We start from the raw sequence: 22,304 nt of genomic DNA, 5'->3' as shown, positions 1-22,304 counted from the left end.
CTAAATAAATACTAGTCATAAAAAATAAATACATATATTTTTAACATGACAATAACACAATGAAATACCTTTTAATAACTAGAACCTTAATAGACTTTTAATTTTTTTTTTAATTCTCATAAGGCATTAAAATTAAAAATGAAATTGGTGTAAACCACTTCGCACCCTAAAAAAGAAAATTCAAAAACAAATATTCAAACAATATCCATCGATAAGTTTCATTAACATTACCTAATTTTGGTACCAAAATTAAAAGGAGATGAATGAATATACTATGGGAATTCATGGTTGCTTTTACCAATTCCATTTACATAAACAATTTGTGCACAACGTTATTACTAAGAGGAATAATAGCCACCCTCAGAAAAGGAATACAAGTTGACATTTTTAACTAGTTAATTATCCAACTATGAATATTATGAATATTTTTACAAATAGTAAGGGTCCTAGATTATCGTTGCATTTTAAAGTCAAATGAAAACACTTTCCATATCCAATTCGTATGACAAAATCCATTTACAAAATAAAATGTAGTTTTTATTTATAATATTTTAATCGATGGAAAAAGGAGATAATTATGTTTATTAGCGAATAGGTGTATATATTTCAATTTTAGGTGGAAGTAGGTTGGTTGAATTTTTTTTATAAATACAATTCGAGGAGCAAGATCAAATCTGAGGTGAATATGCCGCGAAGTAGGTTGGTTGACTTTTTTATAAATATAATTTCAGGAGTGAGATTAAATATTAGATGAATATGCCATGCCGTGAATATGATTCGTCTAAGTTATCTATATAGACAACTTTGCGACGAGAGAGTGTGCAAAAAAAGGTTACATGTTATTTTTTTAATTGAAATTTGGTCGGGCCATTCCATCTTGCCATCAATAACGTGGCGCAATAACGTGGCGCTTGAGGACATTTAAAAGACATGAAGGCATTCAGATGATGGCGCAAACGTACCCATGTAATCTGAAATGTTACATGTTTTTTTTAATTGGAATTCGACCAGGACGTTCCCTCTTGAGGAGATCTAAAAGTCGTGAAGGCATATAGATGAGGGCAGAAACGTGCCCATGTCGTGCCCGTGTTATCTCAAATGGCATGGCTAGGGTCTGTTAAAAAATAGAGAGATATGAGAGAGCCATTGATTGTATACAACAAATCACACTTGATTTAATTATTGATCACCATGTGTAGAAATATATAGTGCATAACACATCGATTTCGACACATCTATATCATGACTCTAACTCATTACATAGGAATCAACAATTTCTAGACTGACACTTGGTAACTCACAATGACAACTACACATTACATAGAAACATTACTTCTAACACTCTCCCTTAATGCTTACATGGAAAACATGTATTACAACAAAAATATGATATATGTCTGACTGGTCTCCATCAACACTCACATCCACTCTGTAATCTCACAAACACCATTCTTTCTTCACTGCTACATCTCCGAGTTATCACTTGACCTCCATTTAAAACATAACTACCTCTGACCATCATTGATGGACTTTGCACAATTGATGCTTCTCAAATTCCTGGAGCACAATGGGATAGTCTCGATACTGAACCATCCTATGGACATACCTCCATCTATTGAACACATGGTATTCCACTGTGTTCATCAATTATCTAGGAAGGTAGTCTGAGTATCGAATGTATCGTGAAGTCAATTATACAAGGTTACCTCTTAAACACATTATCAAATTAACATGTAAGCTGATGTTTCTAGCTCCACACGATGCCACCAGTTTATAACAGATTATATACTAGCAATTGCACCAAAAGTTGCAAAGAAAATGCCGTAAAGCATAAATTGGAGAAGCATCATTGTATATTACCGTTATATTAATAGCCCAATGTCTACTATATATATATATATATTCCACTTAAACTTTCTCAGACCATGAAATCTATATTCTAATTTTCAATCAAGAAAGCCAAAGGAAAAATGTGGTATGTATGCTTGTACTTGTATTTAATATTGTGATGTCATGACATATGGTTTCATGTAACATGGATCAGGCATGATCGAAAGGAAAAAGGATCTCCCTATGAAGGAAGCCCTAGATGTAAAGGAGGATACTTTCCGAGAAAGAAGGAATGACATGAAGGAGGAAAGTGATGGATGACCAAACCCTACATATGAAGAAATTGATGACATCGAGGTCTTAGATCATCAGTCAACTAGGAGACCCTATAAAGTACTGATGATAGAGTCCCTCAGTGAGAGGGAGCTCTGGGAGGTTCCTATGAGTAAAGGATCTTGAATAAGTTTCTGAGTAAAAAAAAACTTGGAAGTCATCGCTGGTTAAGAGGGAAAGTTAGATACGATGTTCTTGTCTTCAGTTTGGAAGAAAGAATGGAGGATTGTGTAATCATCTCGCATCTGACACTCTTTGAGGATGTGGTAGGGCATCCAAGACAAGAGTGGGTAAGAGGGTTGATACTCTTGAGGGCTGGGAACCCAAGATGAGAATATTCCTAGTAGGGCATACTCAGAGAACACCCTGGTGGGTATGGCCCTAAGAGAGACACTGATGATGCGTGTAAGAAAGCTAAATATGTTGTGTTCTTGTCTGTTTTGTTTTGATAGTAGTTTGAATCACACACTAATAATAATATGATGATCAAGAACTTCACAAATTGTTATCATGAACCAGAAGAATCTCTCACTAATTCCTCAATGCCCTAGATTCTTCAACACACCCTTCATATTCTTGGGGTCCAATGGGTCTTTTACAGATCTAAGGGAGATTTGGATGGTATTTAAAGGCCTGAAGGTTGAAGCCCCCTTATGCTTCATTAGGATCCTTGCAATCTTGTCAGTTTAAGATATTTCTGCAAAGTTTTAGATATTTGACATTTTTGTAACTTGGTATATGAATGATAATTGAGAAATTTGACTTAAAATGTCAGTAACACCTCCTATAACCCATAAAACCAAAAGTGATATGATAGGTAGTGTTACAAATTATATCCCTAGAATCACATTGAAATTTGACTGCATTATTCTAATTAGTATAGTTTAACTATTAGACCTTTTTATCATTTTTTAGCTATCTAATATTAACAATCTAAGGGTTCAAAAATACAATTCAAATATCAAAAAACACTTACAATCTCACCCAATATAAATATAACTTTGCATATATATACACCGCTTTGATTTTTAATATTTTTAATTCAAATGAATTAATTTATATAATAAATAAAAGCCAACTTCTCCCCTTTTTACTAAATTAAATTATCAATCGATCAATTAAGATATAATTTATTAAATTATCAATCAATCAATTAAGATATAATTTAACCATATTGTAGTGTTACAAATTATATCCCTAGAACCCCATTGAAATTTGTTTTCTTAAATTTTGAAAAAAAAAACTTTTTATAATTAGATTGCGTTATTTTAATTAGTATAGTTTTACTATTGAACATTTTTATCATTTTTTAGCTATCTAATTTACACAATCTAAGGGCTCAAAAATACAATTAAAATAACAAAAAAAACATACAATATCACTCAATATAAATATAACTTTGCATATATATATATATATATATATATATATATATATATACATACCGCTTTGATTTTTAATTTTCTTAATTCAAATGAACCAATTTATATAATAAATAAAGGCCAACTTCTCTGTTTTTTACTAAATTAGATTATCAATCAATCAATTAAGTTATAATTTAATGATATCGTAGTGTTACAAATTATATCCCTAGAATCTCATTGAGATTTGTCTTCTTAAATTTTGGAAAAAAATAAAAACTTGTTATAATAAGACTGCACTATTTTAATTAGTATAGTTTAACTATTGAACCTTTTCATCATTTTTTAGCTATCTAATCTACACAGTCTAAGGGTTCAAAAATACAATCCAAATAACGAAAAAAACATACAATCTCACTCAATATAAATATAACTTTCCATATATATATATATATATATATATATATATATATATATATATATATATATATATATATATATATATATACACACACACACCACTTTGATTTTTAATTTTCTTAATTCAAATAAATCAATTTATATAATAATTAAAAGCCAATTTCTCCGCTTTTTACTAAATTAAATTATCAATCAATCAATTAAGATATAATTTAACAATATTAAAGATGATAGATCATAGGAAGAACTTAGCAAGACAGAGTCATGGCGGCGCCTTGAGGTTAGGGTTTCTGTGCACGGTCACAGACACAGAGCTGGAAGCGAATAGATCGAGGCTAGCGGTTCTGCTCAGAAGGGGACAAAATCTGACCCTACAGATGGTCAATGAGGGGTCCATAGGGACCCCTTCCTTTAAACAAATCGTCATGCTGAAGCAGAAAGTAACAGCGCAGGAAGGAGTCAGAATTTCAGGATACGAAAGACTCAAGCAGAACAACGGGAGAAACAAGGAGAAAAAACAAGAAGAAGGCAGAGAACCCAGCAACAACCCTCAAGTCAATGAAAAAGGAGTTGAGGGACTGGAGAATAATGGAAAAAATGCCACAACAAGACAAAAACTCATAGGTCATAATGAGAAGCAGTCAAAGGAGAAGGGGGAACATAGGGAAGGCCCCCAGGGGAGAGAAGGAACGGAAGGTGAAACCAGCTCGAACCCCAGCAAACACCCAACAGCAAACGGAACCTGCAAACCTAAAAAAGCAGAGACCCTTAGAGTTGTCATAGTAGATCCGGAGATTCAAGCTTATCGAGAGCACATGGCAGAGCATGCAGTCATCTGCAAGTTTATGGGCTTATGGCCAACTGAAAGAGCTCTATGTCAATGGATACGACAACACTGGAAACCCAAGGGTGATGTGAAACTACACTTAGGAGCAAAAGGCTTCTTCACTGTAGTTTTCACCAACCTAGAAGACAAGGACAGAATTTTTGATGGAGGCCCGTATTTCTTAGCTTCAGCAGGTCTCTACATGCGGCCATGGAAACCAAATTTTGTTCCAGAAAGAGAAACTTTCACTCAGGTACCAGTATGGATACGGCTGTTTTCTCTTCCCATAGACTATTGGGGTATCTCAGCACTGAAACAAATTGGGGATCGGCTGGGTACTTTTGTCAAGGCCTTAGAAGCGACCATACAAAGAAAATACACCTCATGTGCAAGAATCTGCGTGGAAATGGATGTGTCCGGTGCTCTACATGAGGGTCTATGGCTAGAGTACAGGGATGAGGATTACTTCCAAGCAATAGATTATGAACAAATTCCTTTTCGCTGCCGAAAATGTCATGAGCATGGACATTTAATGAGGGAATGCCCTCTAAACAAACAAGAAGAAGTTATTAATACAGAGCAAGCAGATAGAGGCAAAGATAACTTTGTAAAACCCAAGATAAGACAACGAGCCAACCGAAGAAGAACAAACAGAATAGAAACAGAACGAGGGTACCACAGGAACACTTTTGAAGTCTTAGAGTTAGACACAGACTCAGAGGAGATGAATAAAGCTCTCACCTCCAATGGAGGGCCAACAGGTAAAACTGGGCAACCCACAAAAGAAACAGAAGAAACCATTATCAACACAGAAGTCCAAATGAAGGAGCAAACAGAAGAACCCGAGGAGGATGCGGATATGCTCACTAGCGATGGAGGAAGCGATGATTTAGAACTGGAGGAGGTTCTAGCAAAGGAAGGAATGAACCTACCAGTCATGGCAGAAAACTGGAAGTCCCGAGGCATAGAAAATGTGCCGGAAGAAGAAATCAGAAAGGTCAATGAGCTATTCATAGCAAGGCAAAAAGCAGAGTTAGAAAGACAAAGTAGAAAGTTAGGTATAGCAAAAGGAGCTGGGAACCACCCAAAGAGGCTTCTCTGCAACTCAACAAGATCTAAGCAAAAAAAGAAGAGAGGAAGGAGAACAAGTGGGGAAGCTCTGCAGGAGCTTGGGATATTAATGATAAACTCAGGGAAGATGAAGGCTCTAGATGCCTTCCCATTTTACCAATAATTCTTCTAGTTAATCATGAAAATCATATCATGGAATGCAAGAGGGCTAAACAGCCTAGCAAAGCAAAGAGTTCTGAAAAGAAAATTTCAGAAAGAAAAACCGGATATCTTTTTCATTCAGGAAACTAAAAGTAGCAATACAAGCATGGCTAACATCAAAAAGAAGCTTGGCAACCACATTTATTATATGGAAGTAGAAAGTCAGGGGCGAGAAGGAGGTTTAGTCATGATGTGGGACTCAAGAATGGTTCAAGTCATCTCAGCAGAAGCAACCAGAGCATTCATAGCTGTGGAAGCCCAACCCACAGGTAACTCTGAATCCTTCTTATGTATAAATGTTTATGGACCCCAGAAGATAGAGGATAAAATAACCTTTTTAAATTCTCTGTCAAGTTTAATTTCTAGACATCCTTACTCCAAATGCATTATGGGGGGTGACTTTAACATGATAACCACTCTTCTGGAGAAGAAAGGGGGAATAAGAAAACTCAGTAGGGATGCGGAACTATTTAGAAATTTCATTGATAATGCTAAACTGGTGGATATCCCACCTAGTAGTGGCACTTATACATGGAATAATAGACGAGGGGGAGATAGGCTGATTGCCTCTCGTCTGGACAGATTCATCATCTCTGAGAGCATCATCATGAATGGTATTCTAGTTGAGTCAGACATCCTTCCAATTGGAGGATCTGACCACTGGCCAATATCTTTAATAACAACTATCCATGGCACCCCAAGGAATAAACCTTTCAGATTCGAAAAATTTTGGTTGGATCACCCCAATTTCCTCAATCTGGTAGAGAAATGGTGGTCTGAACCTGTGATTGAAGGGGGATCCAAAATGTTTAATCTTCAGAAGAAACTAAGGTACACTAAAGCCAAAATTAAAGAATGGAACATTACGGAGTTTGGAGACATTTTTAAGGAAAAAACCTTGATAGAAGACAAACTGGAACAGATTCACAAAGCCTGGGCTTCAGGGCACAACAGTGAGGAGTCTGTAGAGCAGGAAAGGGATCTAACTAATCAGTGGCATACACGTTGTCAGCAGGAAGAAACTCTTTGGAAGCAGAAATCCAGAATTCGGTGGCTTAAAGAGGGTGAGCAGAATACCAATTTTTTTCACAAATCTGCTCTAGATTAGAGAAGTGCGAATAGAATTCTAGAACTCAAAAATGAAAATGGTGAAGCGGATTTACTAACTAGACACTTCAGCAGTATTGCCCAGGAATCGATAGAAAACAGAGAGGATGCCATAAAGGAGCTCATCTCGGCCATCCCCAAAACTATCACCGGAGATCAGAACTCAGCTCTAAGTAGAGAAATCACCTTAGAGGAAGTGGAGGAAGCAGTCAGAATTATGCCTAGTGATAAGGCCCCTGGACCGGATGGTTTCACCATTAATTTTTACAAAGCCTGCTGGAACCTAGTGAAGCATGAGATATGGGAAGTTGTTGAGGACTCTAGGAAATCTGGGTCCATCCTCAAATCTTTCAACTCAACCTTCATAGCACTTAGCCCAAAGATGGAAGAAGCAAACTCTCCTAAGAAGTTCAGACCAATTGCTCTGTGTAATGTCATTTATAAAATCATATCAAAAGTGGTAGCTAATAGACTAAAGCCTATTCTTCCTGGCATTATATTAGAAGAGCAATCCGGGTATGTCGAAGGGAGACAGATCTTAGACAATATTCTTCTAGCTCAAGAAATGATTCACACCCTGCAAACTAGGAAATTAGCAGGAATGCTAATGCAGCTTGATCTATCAAAAGCCTATGATAAAGTTAGTTGGCAGTATCTAGAAGCCATTCTGAAAGCCTTCGGTTTTTGCAAGCTATGGATCAATTTGATCTTAGCCCTGATTAAGTCCTCCAGATTCTCAATCCTAGTCAATGGATCTCCCTCTGAACCCCTTTCACCTACTCGTGGAATCAGACAAGGAGACCCTCTCTCCCCCTTCCTGTTTGTTATTCTCATGGAAGGTCTCAGAAGACTCATAGCCAAAGCTAAAAGAGAGGGGAAAATCAATGGCCTTCAGCCTCTCTAATCTATTCCAGCAACAACGCACCAATAATTTGTGGATGATACGATGTTACATGGAACTCCCACAAGGAATAAACCTTTCAGATTCGAAAAATTTTGGTTGGATCACCCCAATTTCCTCAATCTGGTAGAGAAATGGTGGTCTGAACCTGTGATTGAAGGGCGATCCAAAATGCTTAATCTTCAGAAGAAACTAAGTTACACTAAAGCCAAAATTAAAGAATGGAACATTATGGAGTTTGGAGACATTTTTAAGGAAAAAAACTTGATAGAAGACAAACTGGAACAAATTCACAAAGCGTGGGCTTCAGGGCACAACAGTGAGGAGTCTGTAGAGCAGGAAAGGGATCTAACTAATGAGTGGCATACATGCTGTCAGCAGGAAGAAACTCTTTGGAAGCAGAAATCCAGAATTCGGTGGCTTAAAGAGGGTGAGCAGAATACCAAATTTTTTCACAGATCTGCTCTAGATTACAGAAGTGCGAATAGAATTCTAGAACTCAAAAATGAGAATGGTGAAACTTTAAAGAATCACCAAGACATAGCGGCTTTACTAACTAGGCACTTCAGCAGTATTGCCCAGGAACCGATAGCAAACAGAGAGGATGCCATAAAGGAGCTCATCTCGGGCATCCCCAAACTATCACCAGAGATCAGAACTCAGCTCTAAGCAGAGAAATCACCTTAGAGGAAGTCGAGGAAGTAGTCAAAAGTATGCCTAGTGATAAGGCCCCTGGACCGGATGGTTTCACCATTAATTTTTACAAAGCCTGTTGGAACCTAGTGAAGCATGAGATATGGGAAGTTGTTGAGGTCTCTAGGAAATCTGGGTCCATCCTCAAATCTCTCAACTCAACCTTCATAGCACTTATCCCAAAGATGGAAGAAGCAAACTCTCCTGAGAAGTTCAGACCAATTGCTCTGTGTAATGTCATTTATAAAATCATATCAAAATTGGTAGCTAATAGACTAATGCTTATTCTTCATGGCCTCATATCAGAATAGCAATCCGGGTATGTCGAAGGGAGACAGATCTTAGACAATATTCTTCTAGCTCAAGAAATGATTCACACCCTGCAAACTAGGAAATTAGCAGGAATGCTAATGCAGCTTGATCTATCAAAACCCTATGATAAAGTTAGTTGGCAGTATCTAGAAGCCATTCTGAAAGCCTTCAGTTTTTGCAAGGTATGGATCAATTTGATCTTAGCCCTGATTAAGTCCTCCAGATTCTCAATCCTAGTCAATGGATCTCCCTCTGAACCCTTTTCACCTACTCGTGGAATCAAACAAGGAGACCCTCTCTCCCCCTTCCTGTTTGTTATTCTCATGGAAGGTCTCAGAAGACTCATAGCCAAAGCTAAAAGAGACGGGAAAATCAAGGGCCTTCAGCCTCTCCAATCTATTCCAGCAACAACGCACCAACAATTTGTGGATGATACGATGTTACATGGAACTCCCACAAGGAATAAACCTTTCAGATTCGAAAATTTTTGGTTGGATCACCCCAATTTCCTCAATCTGGTAGATAAATGGTGGTCTGAACCTGTGATTGAAGGGGGATCCAAAATGCTTAATCTTCAGAAGAAACTAAGGTACACTAAAGCCAAAATTAAAGAATGGAACATTACGGAGTTTGGAGACATTTTTAAGGAAAAAACCTTGATAGAAGACAAACTGGAACAGACTCACAAAGCGTGGGCTTCAGGGCCCAACAGTGAGGAGTCTGTAGAGCAGGAAAGGGATCTAACTAATCAGTGGCATACACGCTGTCAGCAGGAAGAAACTCTTTGGAAGAAGAAATCTAGAATTCGATGGCTTAAAGAGGGTGAGCAGAATACCAATTTTTTTCACAGATCTGCTCTAGATTATAGAAGTGCGAATAGAATTCTAGAACTCAAAAATGAGAATGGTGAAACTTTAAAGAATCACCAAGACATAGCAGCTTTACTAACTAGGCACTTCAGCAGTATTGCCCAGGAACCGATAGCAAACAGAGAGGATGCCATAAAGGAGCTCATCTCGGCCATGCCCAAAACTATCACCGGAGATCAGAACTCAGCTCTAAGCAGAGAAATCACCTTAGAGGAAGTGGAGGATGCAATCAGAAGTATGCCTAGTGATAAGACCCCTGGACCGGATGGTTTCACCATTAATTTTTACAAAGCCTGCTGGAACCTAGTGAAGCATGAGATATGGGAAGTTGTTGAGGACTCTAGGAAATCTGGGTCCATCCTCAAACATCTCAACTCAACCTTCATAGCACTTATCCCAAAGATGGAAGAATCAAACTCTCCTGCGAAGTTCAGACCAATTGCTCTGTGTAATGTCATTTATAAAATCATATCAAAAGTGGTAGCTAATAGACTAAAGCCTATTCTTCCTGGCCTCATATCAGAAGAGCAATCCGGTTATGTCGAAGGGAGACAGATCTTAGACAATATTCTTCTAGCTCAAGAAATGATTCACACCCTGCAAACTAGGAAATTAGCAGGAATGCTAATGCAGCTTGATCTATCAAAACCCTATGGTAAAGTTAGTTGGCAGTATCTAGAAGCCATTCTGAAAGCCTTCGGTTTTTGTAAGCTATGGATCAATTGGATCTTAGCCCTGATTAAGTCCTCTAGATTCTCAATCCTAGTCAATGGATCTCCCTCTGAACCCTTTTCACCTACTCGTGGAATCAGACAAGGAGACCCTCTCTCCCCCTTCCTGTTTGTTATTCTCATGGAAGGTCTCAGCAGACTCATAGCCAAAGCTAAAAGAGAGGGGAAAATCAAGGGCCTTCAGCCTCTCCAATCTATTCCAGCAACAACGCACCAACAATTTGTGGATGATAAGATGTTACATGGAACTCCCACAAGGAATAAACCTTTCAAATTCGAAAAATTTTGGTTGGATCACCCCAATTTCCTCAATCTGGTAGAGAAATGGTGGTCTGAACCTGTGATTGAAGGGGGATCCAAAATGCTTAATCTTCAGAAGAAACTAAGGTACACTAAAGCCAAAATTAAAGAATGGAACATTACGGAGTTTGGAGACATTTTTAAGGAAAAAACCTTGATAGACGACAAACTGGAACAGATTCACAAAGCGTGGGCTTCAGGGCACAATAGTGAGGAGTCTCTAGAGCATGAAAGGGATCTAAAAAATCAGTGGCATACACGCTGTCAGCAGGAAGAAACTCTTTGGAAGTAGAAATACAGAATTCGGTGGCTTAAAGAGGGTGAGCATAATACCAAATTTTTTCACAGATCTGCTCCAGATTACAAAAGTGAGAATAGAATTCTAGAACTCAAAAATGAGAATGGTGAAACTTTAAAGAATCACCAAGACATAGCAGCTTTACTAACTAGGCGCTTCAGCAGTATTGCCCAGGAACGGACAGCAAACAGAGAGGATGCCATAAAGGAGCTCATCTTGGCCATCCCAAAAACTATCATCGGAGATCAGAACTCAGCTCTAAGCAGAGAAATCACCTTAGAGGAAGTGGAGGAAGCAGTCAAAAGTATGCCTAGTTATAAGGCCCCTGGACCAGATGGTTTCACCATTAATTTTTACAAAGCCTGCTGGAACCTAGTGAAGCATGAGATATTGGAAGTTGTTGAGGACTCTAGGAAATCTGGGTCCATCCTCAAATCTCTCAACTCAACCTTCATAGCACTTATCCCAAAGATGGAATAAGCAAACTCTCCTGAGAAGTTCAGACCAATTTCTCTGTGTAATTTCATTTGTAAAATCATATCAGAAGTGGTAGCTAATAGACTAAAGCCTATTCTTCCTGGCCTCATATCAGAAGAGCAATCCGGGTATGTCGAAGGGAGACAGATCTTAGACAATATTCTTCTAGCTCAAGAAATGATTCACACCCTGCAAACTAGGAAATTAGCAGGAATGCTAATGCAGCTTGATCTATCAAAAGCCTATGATAAAGTTAGTTGGCAGTATCTAGAAGCCATTCTGAAAGCCTTCGTTTTTTGCAAGCTATGGATCAATTGGATCTTAGCCCTGATTAAGTCCTCCAGATTCTCAATCCTAGTCAATGGATCTCCCTCTGAACCCTTTTCACCTACTCGTGGAATCAGACAAGGAGACCCTCTCTCCCCCTTCCTGTTTTTTATTCTCATGGAAGGTCTCAGCAAACTCATAGCCAAAGCTAAAAGAGAGGGGAAAATCAAGGGCCTTCAGCCTCTCCAATCTATTCCAGTGACAACGCACCAAAAATTTGCGGATGATACGATGTTACATGGAACTCCCACAGTGAAAGAGTCTCTAGCTTATAAGAAAATCCTTGATCTTTTCAGCAAGGGATCCGGAATGGAAATTAATTTTTCCAAATCCATGATTTACTTCTTTCACACTCATCCAACGATTCAGAAGCACCTCTCTAATTCACTTGGATTCAAAAAAGGGTGTCTACCTTCAAGGTATTTGGGAGCACCGCTTACTCTCAAACCCTGCAAAAAGGGCACTGGGAGAGAATCTTAGCTAACCTGGAGAAAAGGTTCAAGCAATGGACGCACAGAGCACTTAATTTTGCGGGGAGACTAGTTCTCACAAAGGAAATTCTGCAAGCTATTCCTCAGTACTTACTTTCCATACTGCCGTCCCCCAAGGGCATCCTCCAACAAATTAGAACAATCCAAAGATCCTTTTTATGGAATGGTAATGGGGAGAAGAAAAAATGGGCGCTTGTAGCATGGCATAAACTCTGCAAACCAAAACTTTTGGGAGGCCTAAATCTGGTGGATCCTGCAATCATCAACATGACTTGTGGTGCTAAACTATGGTAGCGATGGATAAAAGAGCCCCATCTCCCTTGGGCAAGACATTGGAAAGAGAAATATACCCCTGAACAAAATAGTCAGGATATTATTAGGCTTCATGAGGTTCCTGAGGGATCACCCATATGGAATCTTGCTCGGAAAAATCAGAACGTGGTTCAAGAAAATAGTTTCTGGGAAATCCGGAATGGGCATTCAGCTCTTTTTTGGGAAGATGCTTGGCAGCAGCTACCAAAAGTGGAAAATCATGAACTCGATCATCTCATGCAGAAATGTCAACACGAGGGTCGTTACAGAGTTAACCAATAATGGAACTGGAACAACAGGGATCCCATTTGGAGAGAATGGATAAACTTCGACTTGGACAACAACAATGGGGAAAATGACAGTTCAAAGCATCTAATTGACCAACTACTCAAAAGGAAAATAAGGAATACGGACGAAAAGGACCAGCTTAGATGGGGTATGAAGGGTAACGGAAATTTCTCACTCAAGGAAGCCAGGGAACTGATAGAAAAGGCAGAGCAAAGGGAGGTTTCACCTTGGAGTCATAATGTGTGGGACGACCTGTTTTGGCCAAAAATCAAAACTTTCCTCTGGCTTTTAATGAGGAAGAAAACCTTGACTTGGGAAAATCTACACAGCAAAGGCTTTCAGGGACCGTCCAGATGCCCAATGTGCCTGGCAGAGGAAGAAACAATGAATCATTTATTTAACTCATGTGACTGGGCTGGCCATTTATGGAATTGGGCAGAGGGTATTACGCTAAATTCTAACAGAAATATGGAATCCATTCAGGATACTATACAAAATTGGCAAAAAAATTACTCAAAAAACTCCAGGGTCAACAACATTTGGAAAGTTATGTCGGGTTTTTTACCATGGACCATATGGAAGGAGCGTAACAGGAGAATATTCCAAGATGAATACAGAAACACAGAGCATGCCATAGACACTCTCATGAGAAATATTAAACAGTTGATTCAAGTAAAAGTGAAAGAGGAAACTAATGAGAAGCCGTCATCTAGTGACTTACGGATTTTAAAACTCTTCCAGCTGCACACCAACCAGAGCTTGGCTACATCGAGAAGCCAGCAAAGCCCGCAGTCTAAGTCCAATGGTTGGAATTACCCGCCAGTGGGCTGGCTAAAGTTGAATTTTTATGGTGTGTCTAGAGGAAACCCTGGGATGGCGGGTATCGGAGGAATCATAAGAGACCACAAAGGAGACATTCTTCATATTTACTGCAAAGCACTCGGAGAAGGGACGGACAATGAAATGGAGTTTGCAGCTTTAGAACAGGGACTACGGATTCTAAAAGACATGCAGAATTATACAGCGGTGGTAGAAGGTGACTCGGCCCTAGTTATCTTTGTGGCAAAGAGAATCTATGGCGGAACCAAAGCAAGCAAAGCTACGAAGCATTGGAGATTAGCAAAGGTGACGGAAAACATCGCCGAGTTGATCAGCGGCATGAAAGGGTTAGTCTTCCAGGTGGTAAGATGCAAGGCGAATGCGATTGCGGACCACCTAGCAAACCATGGCATCGATAACCAAAATAGGGAATGGGACAGCTGTTGGCAGCAGGTGAACTGCCCAGACTTGAAAAAGAAGTGCATCCAGCTGGCCGAACAAGACAAGGATAATGCCAATCGGGCTTAACCGGAAGGCGCTCAGACTCCGCGCTTTTTTCATGATGAAGCACAATGGAGTGGATACGGACATTAAAGGTTGGCAGAAAACAAAAGGACAGGTAATTCCGGTGTGTTTATGGCAACAAAAGGGGAATAAAGGAAATAAATCTAATATGATGGGCCGCAACGATCACCGCCGTCACCACAGCAAGTTGGAGGACACATGGCAATTTATGATAAGAGAAGGAGGAGGCAACATTGATGTCAAAGGTTGGATACATTACTCGGAAAACACAGTTCAAGGCAGCAACAATTATGTCAGTATATCCACGTCGTTTCAAGAGAATTGGATGGTCATGAGCAATATCCTCCAGATCAACTATTTAACAGCGATTGGAGGCATAGCCATGAACAGAATTTTGCAGTGCTTTGCTCCAGTTCATTTACTTTCGGCTCTCAGCGCCAGGTCTCACGTTGCAAGTGTTAGGAGAAGTATGGAAGGTGACGGCTGCCGCAGTGCTACTGCAAATATGGAACTCAAGACAGCAAGGGAGATGTATGAAACCAGAACCGCGTCGAAGAACAAACGCAAATTGTCTGAACTGGAGGCCTTGGTGAAGGAAGAAGAGCGCAAGCGGTCGGAGGAGGATATAGCGCAGGAAGTCGACTGGCTTCAAGATCCTGGTACAGCCACTAAGCGCGCAACTCAGTTTGTGCGCACTCAGGCGGAAAGTTGGAGAGTTAAAACCCTGCTGGCGCGTGCTCTGGATGAGGTGGAAGATAGCAAAAGGCTGGATCAGAGTGACCAGTTCATCCCGGAAGCACAGATGAAAAGTCTATACAATATTTATGAAGCTTTGGATTTCAAAGTCAATGCAGTGCATGATTTGGTTGACTCTCTATCCAAGAAAGTATTGGTGCTCATCAAGCTCCTCAGGCAGACGCTCAGTCCAGAAGCAAGACAAACTGGAGGCCTGCCGCAAGGAAAGCAGGAGGAATGCCGCAGCTATCACTCCCTGCAAGCAAGAGTTGACAGTCATGTGCTGGAACAGGCCCTGGACACGGCGAGCAGGTTCGGGCAGTCACCTTAATATTTGTGTTCTGGTGTTTTCTCTCATCCATCTTACCCGAATGTTCAGATATCCTGATCGGTTTTTTTGGTCTCCCCAAAATCTGGGATTTTGTCATTATCATAGTCTATGCGGGTTGAAGGTTTGCGATCCTCGTTTTAGTATCTTTTATTCACAGGTGTTGTTAGGAAGCAGGAACAGCCACCCTGCGTGGTGTGCAGATGATATTTTTTTGTGGTTTTAAGGGATGGGAATCAGAATGTCTGGCTTGTTTTCTTCAAGCCTCGATCTGCTAGTGCAGATTTTTTGTACTATATCTTTTCTCTCTTAATATAAACCTCTGACTTACACAAAAAAAAACAATATTAAAAATCTACAAAATACTTGTAATATTAAACCAATAAAAATAATTGTTTAAAGTGTTGAACCCATTTATGTATTCAAAAATAAAATTCAAATGACAGAAAACATACGATCTCACTCAATAAAAATATAATTTTACACATATATACATCATTTTAATTTTTAATTTTCTTAATTCAAATAAATCAATTTATATAGAATATAAAAAACACATTCTCCACTTTTTGTTAAATTAAATTATTAATCAATCAATTAAATTACACAGGTTTACCCATCATGAAATTTTCATGCAACTGGTAATGTGAAAGTGAACTTGAACTTCGAGTCATATATATGTAAACATTGCCATGGATAAAAGAAAAAAATGTTTGCATTGGGTTTTTCTGTACATATTATTCTAGGGGAACATAATTATGCACTTAGTTATGTATGTTGTCGTACACTATCATGTAACACTGTCAGGATATTTTTGACATTTTGTTAGAACCCTTCGTTATTATATTTATGTTTAATCTTTTCATGATGTTAACTCTAGCTTGACCTTTGATCATTGTCATTCACTGCCACAACCATGTCATTCCATAATCAAATAACCAAGGCAGATTTTAAAAATAAGCTACACAAATTAGAGATGCAAATTAATAACAAATACCCAAAAGAACAAGAAGCAACCATTTAGTAGAATATAACTATGCAATGTTGTAAATGGCCTAGAACTTTTCCTGTATTTTGATTATATGTGAAAATGTTGTAAATGACCTAGCATTTTCCTATATTTTGCTTATAGGTGAGCACAAAGAATCCTTTTGATCTGATTTAAACTAACAGCTTGTTGAAGATATTAAGAATAAAAAAATAAAAAATATGTATCAATTACATCATCAACATGTGAGTGAGTTAATTTCAACTGCAGCGGTCTCATGGATTAATAATTCGTCACTGATATAACATTGATTTATTTTTGCACTTTAAAATAGATTTGATTGTTTCTAATTTCTAAACCCAAATGTTGTAAAAATTATTGATTTCAACACTAAACAACATCCAGAAATGGATGTTTAATGCATGAAAGAAAATGCTGAAAAAGATTTAGAATGCCAACGCCGAAACCTAATCCTTGATTTAAATGGACCATGAAAAAATAACTAGCAAGTATAACCGTGAAAAGTTTTATCTTCTGCACAATAGTTTGAACTCACAACCCCGACAGTATTTTAGACATAAACCAAGAATTAATACATTACCAGCTTCTCACATCATATTGATCAATAGTTTTGTTAGCGCTTGAAATTTCACCTCGGGCTGAGAAAGGTAAACCTCAAGGAAACATCAAACCATTTAGCCTCGTAGCTAGCCCTATGGGGCAGGAGAAGGCTCTCTCCGGTCTATCTCGGTAAAATCTTTAATGGATGAGATGACCAACAAGGTAACACTGATATTAGGCTAGTAAACTGATCAAAGAGTTTTGATTTGGGGTTTTTTTGGGTTTTTGGTGGCAAATTGAGGGGATGGCAATTTTGGGTGCGGGGATTGGACACAGTTTCTGCAGGGGATTCCTTGGGGCGAGGTAGGAGACAGTGTTGATGCCTTTAACTGAGGTGGATGGTCAGGGATGAAAGATGAAGAACTAAAGAGAGCAAACAATAACTTTGAATTCTCTTTAGACAGAAGAAAACATTGAAATTAAACAAACTTAAAAGCAGAGCATGGCAAGTATGAATTCTTACTTTAACGCTTCATTTGTTTAATGTGCAGAAGTAAAAGAAAGGAAATGAATCACATAACAAGCTTACAAGTAAATTGAGAAACACACCATCAACACATGAGTCCACAAGAATCCCAAAGAGGACTGCAAAACCCTGGTCTTCCTTAGCCAAAAATTGCAGAGATACAGTGAATAATACAATGATAGCTTCTCCCTCAAGAGTCCAACCATGAAAATGAGCAAAAAAGTACATAATATAGATGATCTAACCTCTTTCCATGCCTCCATGGGTCGAGCTCACTATCCTAGGAGCTATTTCAACCACTTCTAAACTAAGCACTACAAATTAGGCAGTCAAAACAACTTGCCTCTATAAACTTGGAAACCAATTCATTCACTTAATATTTACCCTTTTCATGAATGAATGTTCTAGAAGTGTTACATAAGAGTAAAAATGTCTAAAAATTACAATAATTACATCAAAGAGAATCACATTTCATCCCAAAAAGTCAAACTGAGTAAAAAATCTGCGTTTTCTGGGCTGTACAGTGCATTTCTGGACAAAACTGCCTGACAGGTCACGCGCCCCTGCCTGACGGGTCGCGCGCCTTTGGAGCCATGTTTGGGGCACTTTCAGGTGGCCAAATTGAGCAAAAGTGGGCTTGTTGGAACGGTCTGAATTTGGAGTTCATTGGCCCTGTCAAAACGGAAATCTCCCAAGACTGCTTTCTGCAATTCAAAAATGTGGCAGAAAGTCAATTTTTGCTAGTTTTTTGACTTTCTGGAGGCCCAAAACTTCACAAAATCTCAAGTCCATCCATGAGCATATGTAACTTTTCATGAAAAATCTGGAAATGCTGAGTTTTGGTCAAAAGGAGTTGCCCTGATGAAGGGTCGCGCGGGGGGTGAGACCCGTTAATGGGAAAAACCTGCAAATTGCCCGAAAATGCCAAAATTCACCCAAAATTCTCAAAATTTCTTGGGATTTGTGTTGTGGCTAGGCTATTTAGTGCCTTGATCCTTAAGTGAAGCCTCAGCCAAGATACGGAGGGGATTTGGCCTCTTTCTCTGTTTTAGAGCCTCGGTCAACTGCCTTTGAAACATCTTCATTTTTGTCTTGCACACATGCATCCTTTCCCAGTAGTGGTTCTTCATGCTGCTCAGCAGTTTCTTCTCTTGGTTGGCCTTAGCCAACAGCCTCTCCAAGTGTGCATTTACCTGGATGAGCATGGACTCTCGGTCAGCGGGCAATGGGTCACCGGGTCTTCTTCGGTTCAAGATTCGGTCACTACGAATCCTCCATAGCTCATCAAGTGCTTTCTCCTCCAACTGTTTGTTGCGCTGCTCCAGGTATGTGATGGTCCATTGTGCACCCTCTAATCTCCTCTGCAAGGCATCATTTTCAGCTCTGAGATGCTGAATGACCTCCTTTGCCTCTTGGCTCGGAGAAATGGCCTCAAGATCAACAAGCTCAATACCTGGAACTCCTGATGGCCCCTCATCAATCTTGGGCTGCTTGCCCCTCTGTGCTTCCTGTGCTGCTGAAGAGAGCGAGGCCCCTTCCACTTGATGTGGATATAACACTTGCTGAGCTGATGATGAAGGCGAGACCCCTTCCACCTGCTATGGAGATAGTACTCGCCTAGCTGCTGCAAATAAGGCCCCCGGGCCTTTCTGATAGGTAACCAGAGGTGAGGAGCTGACATGTCTAGTGACAGGGATGTCATGCTGCTGTGATGGTCCTCCCTCCTCGTGAACAACTGCATGATGTGGTGAAGGTGGTGCTGTGAAAAACTCACGAGAGATGAACTCCTCCCATGAGATGCCCTGCTGAGTCAACTGATGCAATACTACTAGCTGAATCAAACCATAATGATAAAGGCTCCTGTACTGCTGTGCCAGGCTCTTCCTCTGTAACATGGGCACCATCCTCTGAATGTTCAGATAGAAGAAAACAGGGATGTTCATCATCCTCACTCGGGTGAAGTGCATCAAGAGGCGAATATGATATGAATACACCTGTGAAAACCTGCCCTCACAGGTAAAATAGTGCATGATGAGCCTCATCATGGGAGCATACTCGCTCCTGAGAAACCTGAATGGAAACACACCTGCCAAATGTCTCATGAATGGTGGTCGGACGAAAGGCTCAAAGTGAACATTATCTAGCACCTTGCGCTTATTCCACACCTCCCCAACATTAGGTATCCCTGTGGCATGTGAGATCACCTCAGGTGTCAATGAAAGTCCACCCCTGCAAGGTTGACATGTCCATCATGCAAGTGTAAAACAAAAAGGCGAGCCAACTCTCTGTGGTGTTGAATCCGAGAGATCCTCTCACAGAACTCATAACAAGACATATACTGAAAACATGTGACTGCCATAGGACAAGCCTGTAACTCTGCTAAAGAGGTGGGCTCCTCGCTCTTATGATGTCCACCCTTACCGCCCTTATGAGGCCTCCTCTGTACCTCAATCTCTGAAGCTGATGACTGGTCATCACTTTGCTCATAGGTTTCGGTTTCTGACATGTTTAAAAGAGCAAAGTGGACAAAATGTACTGCTGCTTCTGCTTTATAAAATGTTGATTTGTATGTTGTTTCAAGGGGACAAGGAACATGAGGGAAATGTTAGGGGAGGGGTATTTTTACAAGGAAAATGGGAAAACAATGTATACAGCAGGGAATTTAGGGAAATACACTGTAAACATCATTGCATATACATCATCAAATTTCATATGTTTACATGGATATAAGGAGTAGGGTTAGGATGTGATTTTTTTTGTTTTTTAAAGGGAAAAGGGGTAGGGTTTATTTTCTTTACAAATTTTTAAGGGAAATTGACATGGAAATATAGGGAAAATGAAATGGGAATGAAGAAAATAATTACAAGGGAAAAAAAACCATGAAACAGCACTAAACCCTAGCACTCTCTTACAATGTAACATACAGCCATATGGAGGTCTTGGTCTTGAACATTTTGATCATTAAAAACACATTCATAATATCCATCAACCATAACCAGCAATCATTCCAAGCTTAGAGAACCTACCTCAAGCGATTTGATGGCTTGGAGGGCGTTTGAGCAAATTTGAAATAGGTTTGAAGGGAGACAGCTTGACGGGTCGTGCACCTCGCCCAACAGGTCGCGCGGCCCTGACGGGTCGCGCCCGTTGAAAATTTGCACTGCAGAGAATCCTCTGACGGGTCGCGCGCACCTGATGGGTCGCGCGCCTAGCCTGACGGGTCGCGCGCCTGTCACTCGCCTGAACTTGCTCTGCTTTCGCTCCTTTCACTCTATCACTCACTCAAACTTCTCTTGCAAGTGTCTTGGATGCACAATGAGAGTGAAAGGAGGGAGATTGAGTTTTTATAAGTTTCATTTGAAAAAATTTCATGTTCAAACCCACTTTCTAATGTTTCTCTTTGACACTTTATAAAATTGACTTTTTGGTTTCCTCTATCCTGAAATTGACTCATTTAGTGCTTTGACTTGATTCTTTTTGCAGGTAGATCATCTGAGGGATCTTGGCAAGGGGACCAGGGTTGCATACTGTCCACTGAAGTCTTTTGAAATTTCATCACTTTTTACAAACATTTGAAAAATGACCTTGGCTTTAAAAACAGAGTTTTTAAATCCAAGGTGAAAATTAACTGTACAGGATAAAAAATCTCGAATAAATATCTTTACAATCATCCCTCTGGCTTGCTGAGCACTTATTGACCTTCAAAACATGACCTTTTAGACATTTTTGACCAAAACCCTAGACCTAGGAAATTGACCTCAAGACAAGACAAGACAAGCTTTGAGAGAGCTTAATGACTGAAATGACCCGAGCCAGCAATGCCAAGAGGGGAAAAAATATACCAGCTCCTCCATCAGGGTTATGGCATGCCTAATGGGATGCAAAAAAATTGACACTGATGAGACACCTACATATGCAAATGCAAAGAGTTTTGATCGCTGATGTAGGGCTCAAGACCGACTCTAACATTGGCTCCAATGGGGATGGTAGCTCCTTGGAGGTACCAAGAACCTTAGACCTCTGGGAGAGCAGACCAGTGCTTTATTAACATTGGGCAATGGAGTCAATTTTTACACATGTGACCAAATTTGAACAACTTTATTTGACTTGGACAATTGACTAAAATCCTAGACTAACTTTGACACTAACTAACTCACTTTATGCAGAAAATAAACTGACTAAAACAACTTCAGAAACTCACACCAACTAATCACCATTTTCAGAATTATAGCCTTCACCGCGGGCCCCAAACTGAAGATGGGAGATCAGTTCACACTTGCTGCAGAATGAAAGTAAAATGGTAATTACAATGAGATTGATTAGAGCAGAAAATGCTTAAGCATAATACCTTTTGAGCAGCCGGCCATTCACCGACCCACCAAGACATTCATCACCGTTCATTTCTTTGAGAAGAAAAGCATTTGGACCACGATATGCTGCAATTTTGTAGGGACCTTTCCACAAGTTGTCAAATTTTCCATGTTTCCCTTTGTCTTCATTTCGGGCATCCCATCTCAAAACAACATCATCAATCTGAAAATCCTCTGATTTAGCCTTTTTGTCATAGATTTTCTTTATGCGCTCCTGCAACTTAAGGGAATTTTGATGAACCTCCTCTTGTGTCTGCTGTAAATGAATCATTTGAATGATCCGCCGTTGCATAGGATCCTCCTC

At 39.6% G+C, this 22,304-nt stretch overlaps 1 protein-coding gene and 1 pseudogene across 1 annotated transcript; both read left to right on the top strand.

Moving 5' to 3' along the window:
* The first annotated feature begins 9,378 nt into the window (after window positions 1–9,378).
* On the top strand, window positions 9,379–14,495 carry LOC149253874 (uncharacterized). The gene is made up of 4 exons (XM_089454612.1): window positions 9,379–11,218; window positions 11,315–11,557; window positions 11,798–11,858; window positions 13,160–14,495. The coding sequence occupies exons 1-4, from the start codon at window positions 9,379–9,381 to the stop codon at window positions 14,493–14,495; spliced, it is 3,480 nt and encodes a 1,159-aa protein (XP_089310738.1).
* Window positions 14,496–14,529: 34 nt separating this feature from the next.
* The window catches only part of LOC149253873 (putative methyltransferase PMT21), a 100,261-nt pseudogene continuing 92,486 nt past the window's right edge, over window positions 14,530–22,304 (top strand).

This window comes from Pinus tabuliformis, chromosome 7 (assembly GCF_031772625.1).
Source record: "Pinus tabuliformis cultivar Carrire ecotype Pingquan chromosome 7, CPIR1, whole genome shotgun sequence".
Lineage (NCBI taxonomy): Eukaryota > Viridiplantae > Streptophyta > Pinopsida > Pinales > Pinaceae > Pinus > Pinus tabuliformis.
This window is presented reverse-complemented; position numbering and strand designations above follow the sequence as displayed.

Coding starts and splice junctions, on each gene's coding strand:
- LOC149253874 (XM_089454612.1), top strand. CDS start 9,379: ATGGAAGGTCTCAGAAGACTCATAGCCAAAGCTAAAAGAGACGGGAAA. Junction 11,219..11,314: donor AAATCAGTGGCATACACGCT/GTCAGCAGGAAG, acceptor GATCTGCTCCAG/ATTACAAAAGTGAGAATAGA. Junction 11,558..11,797: donor AGTGGAGGAAGCAGTCAAAA/GTATGCCTAGTT, acceptor AAATCATATCAG/AAGTGGTAGCTAATAGACTA.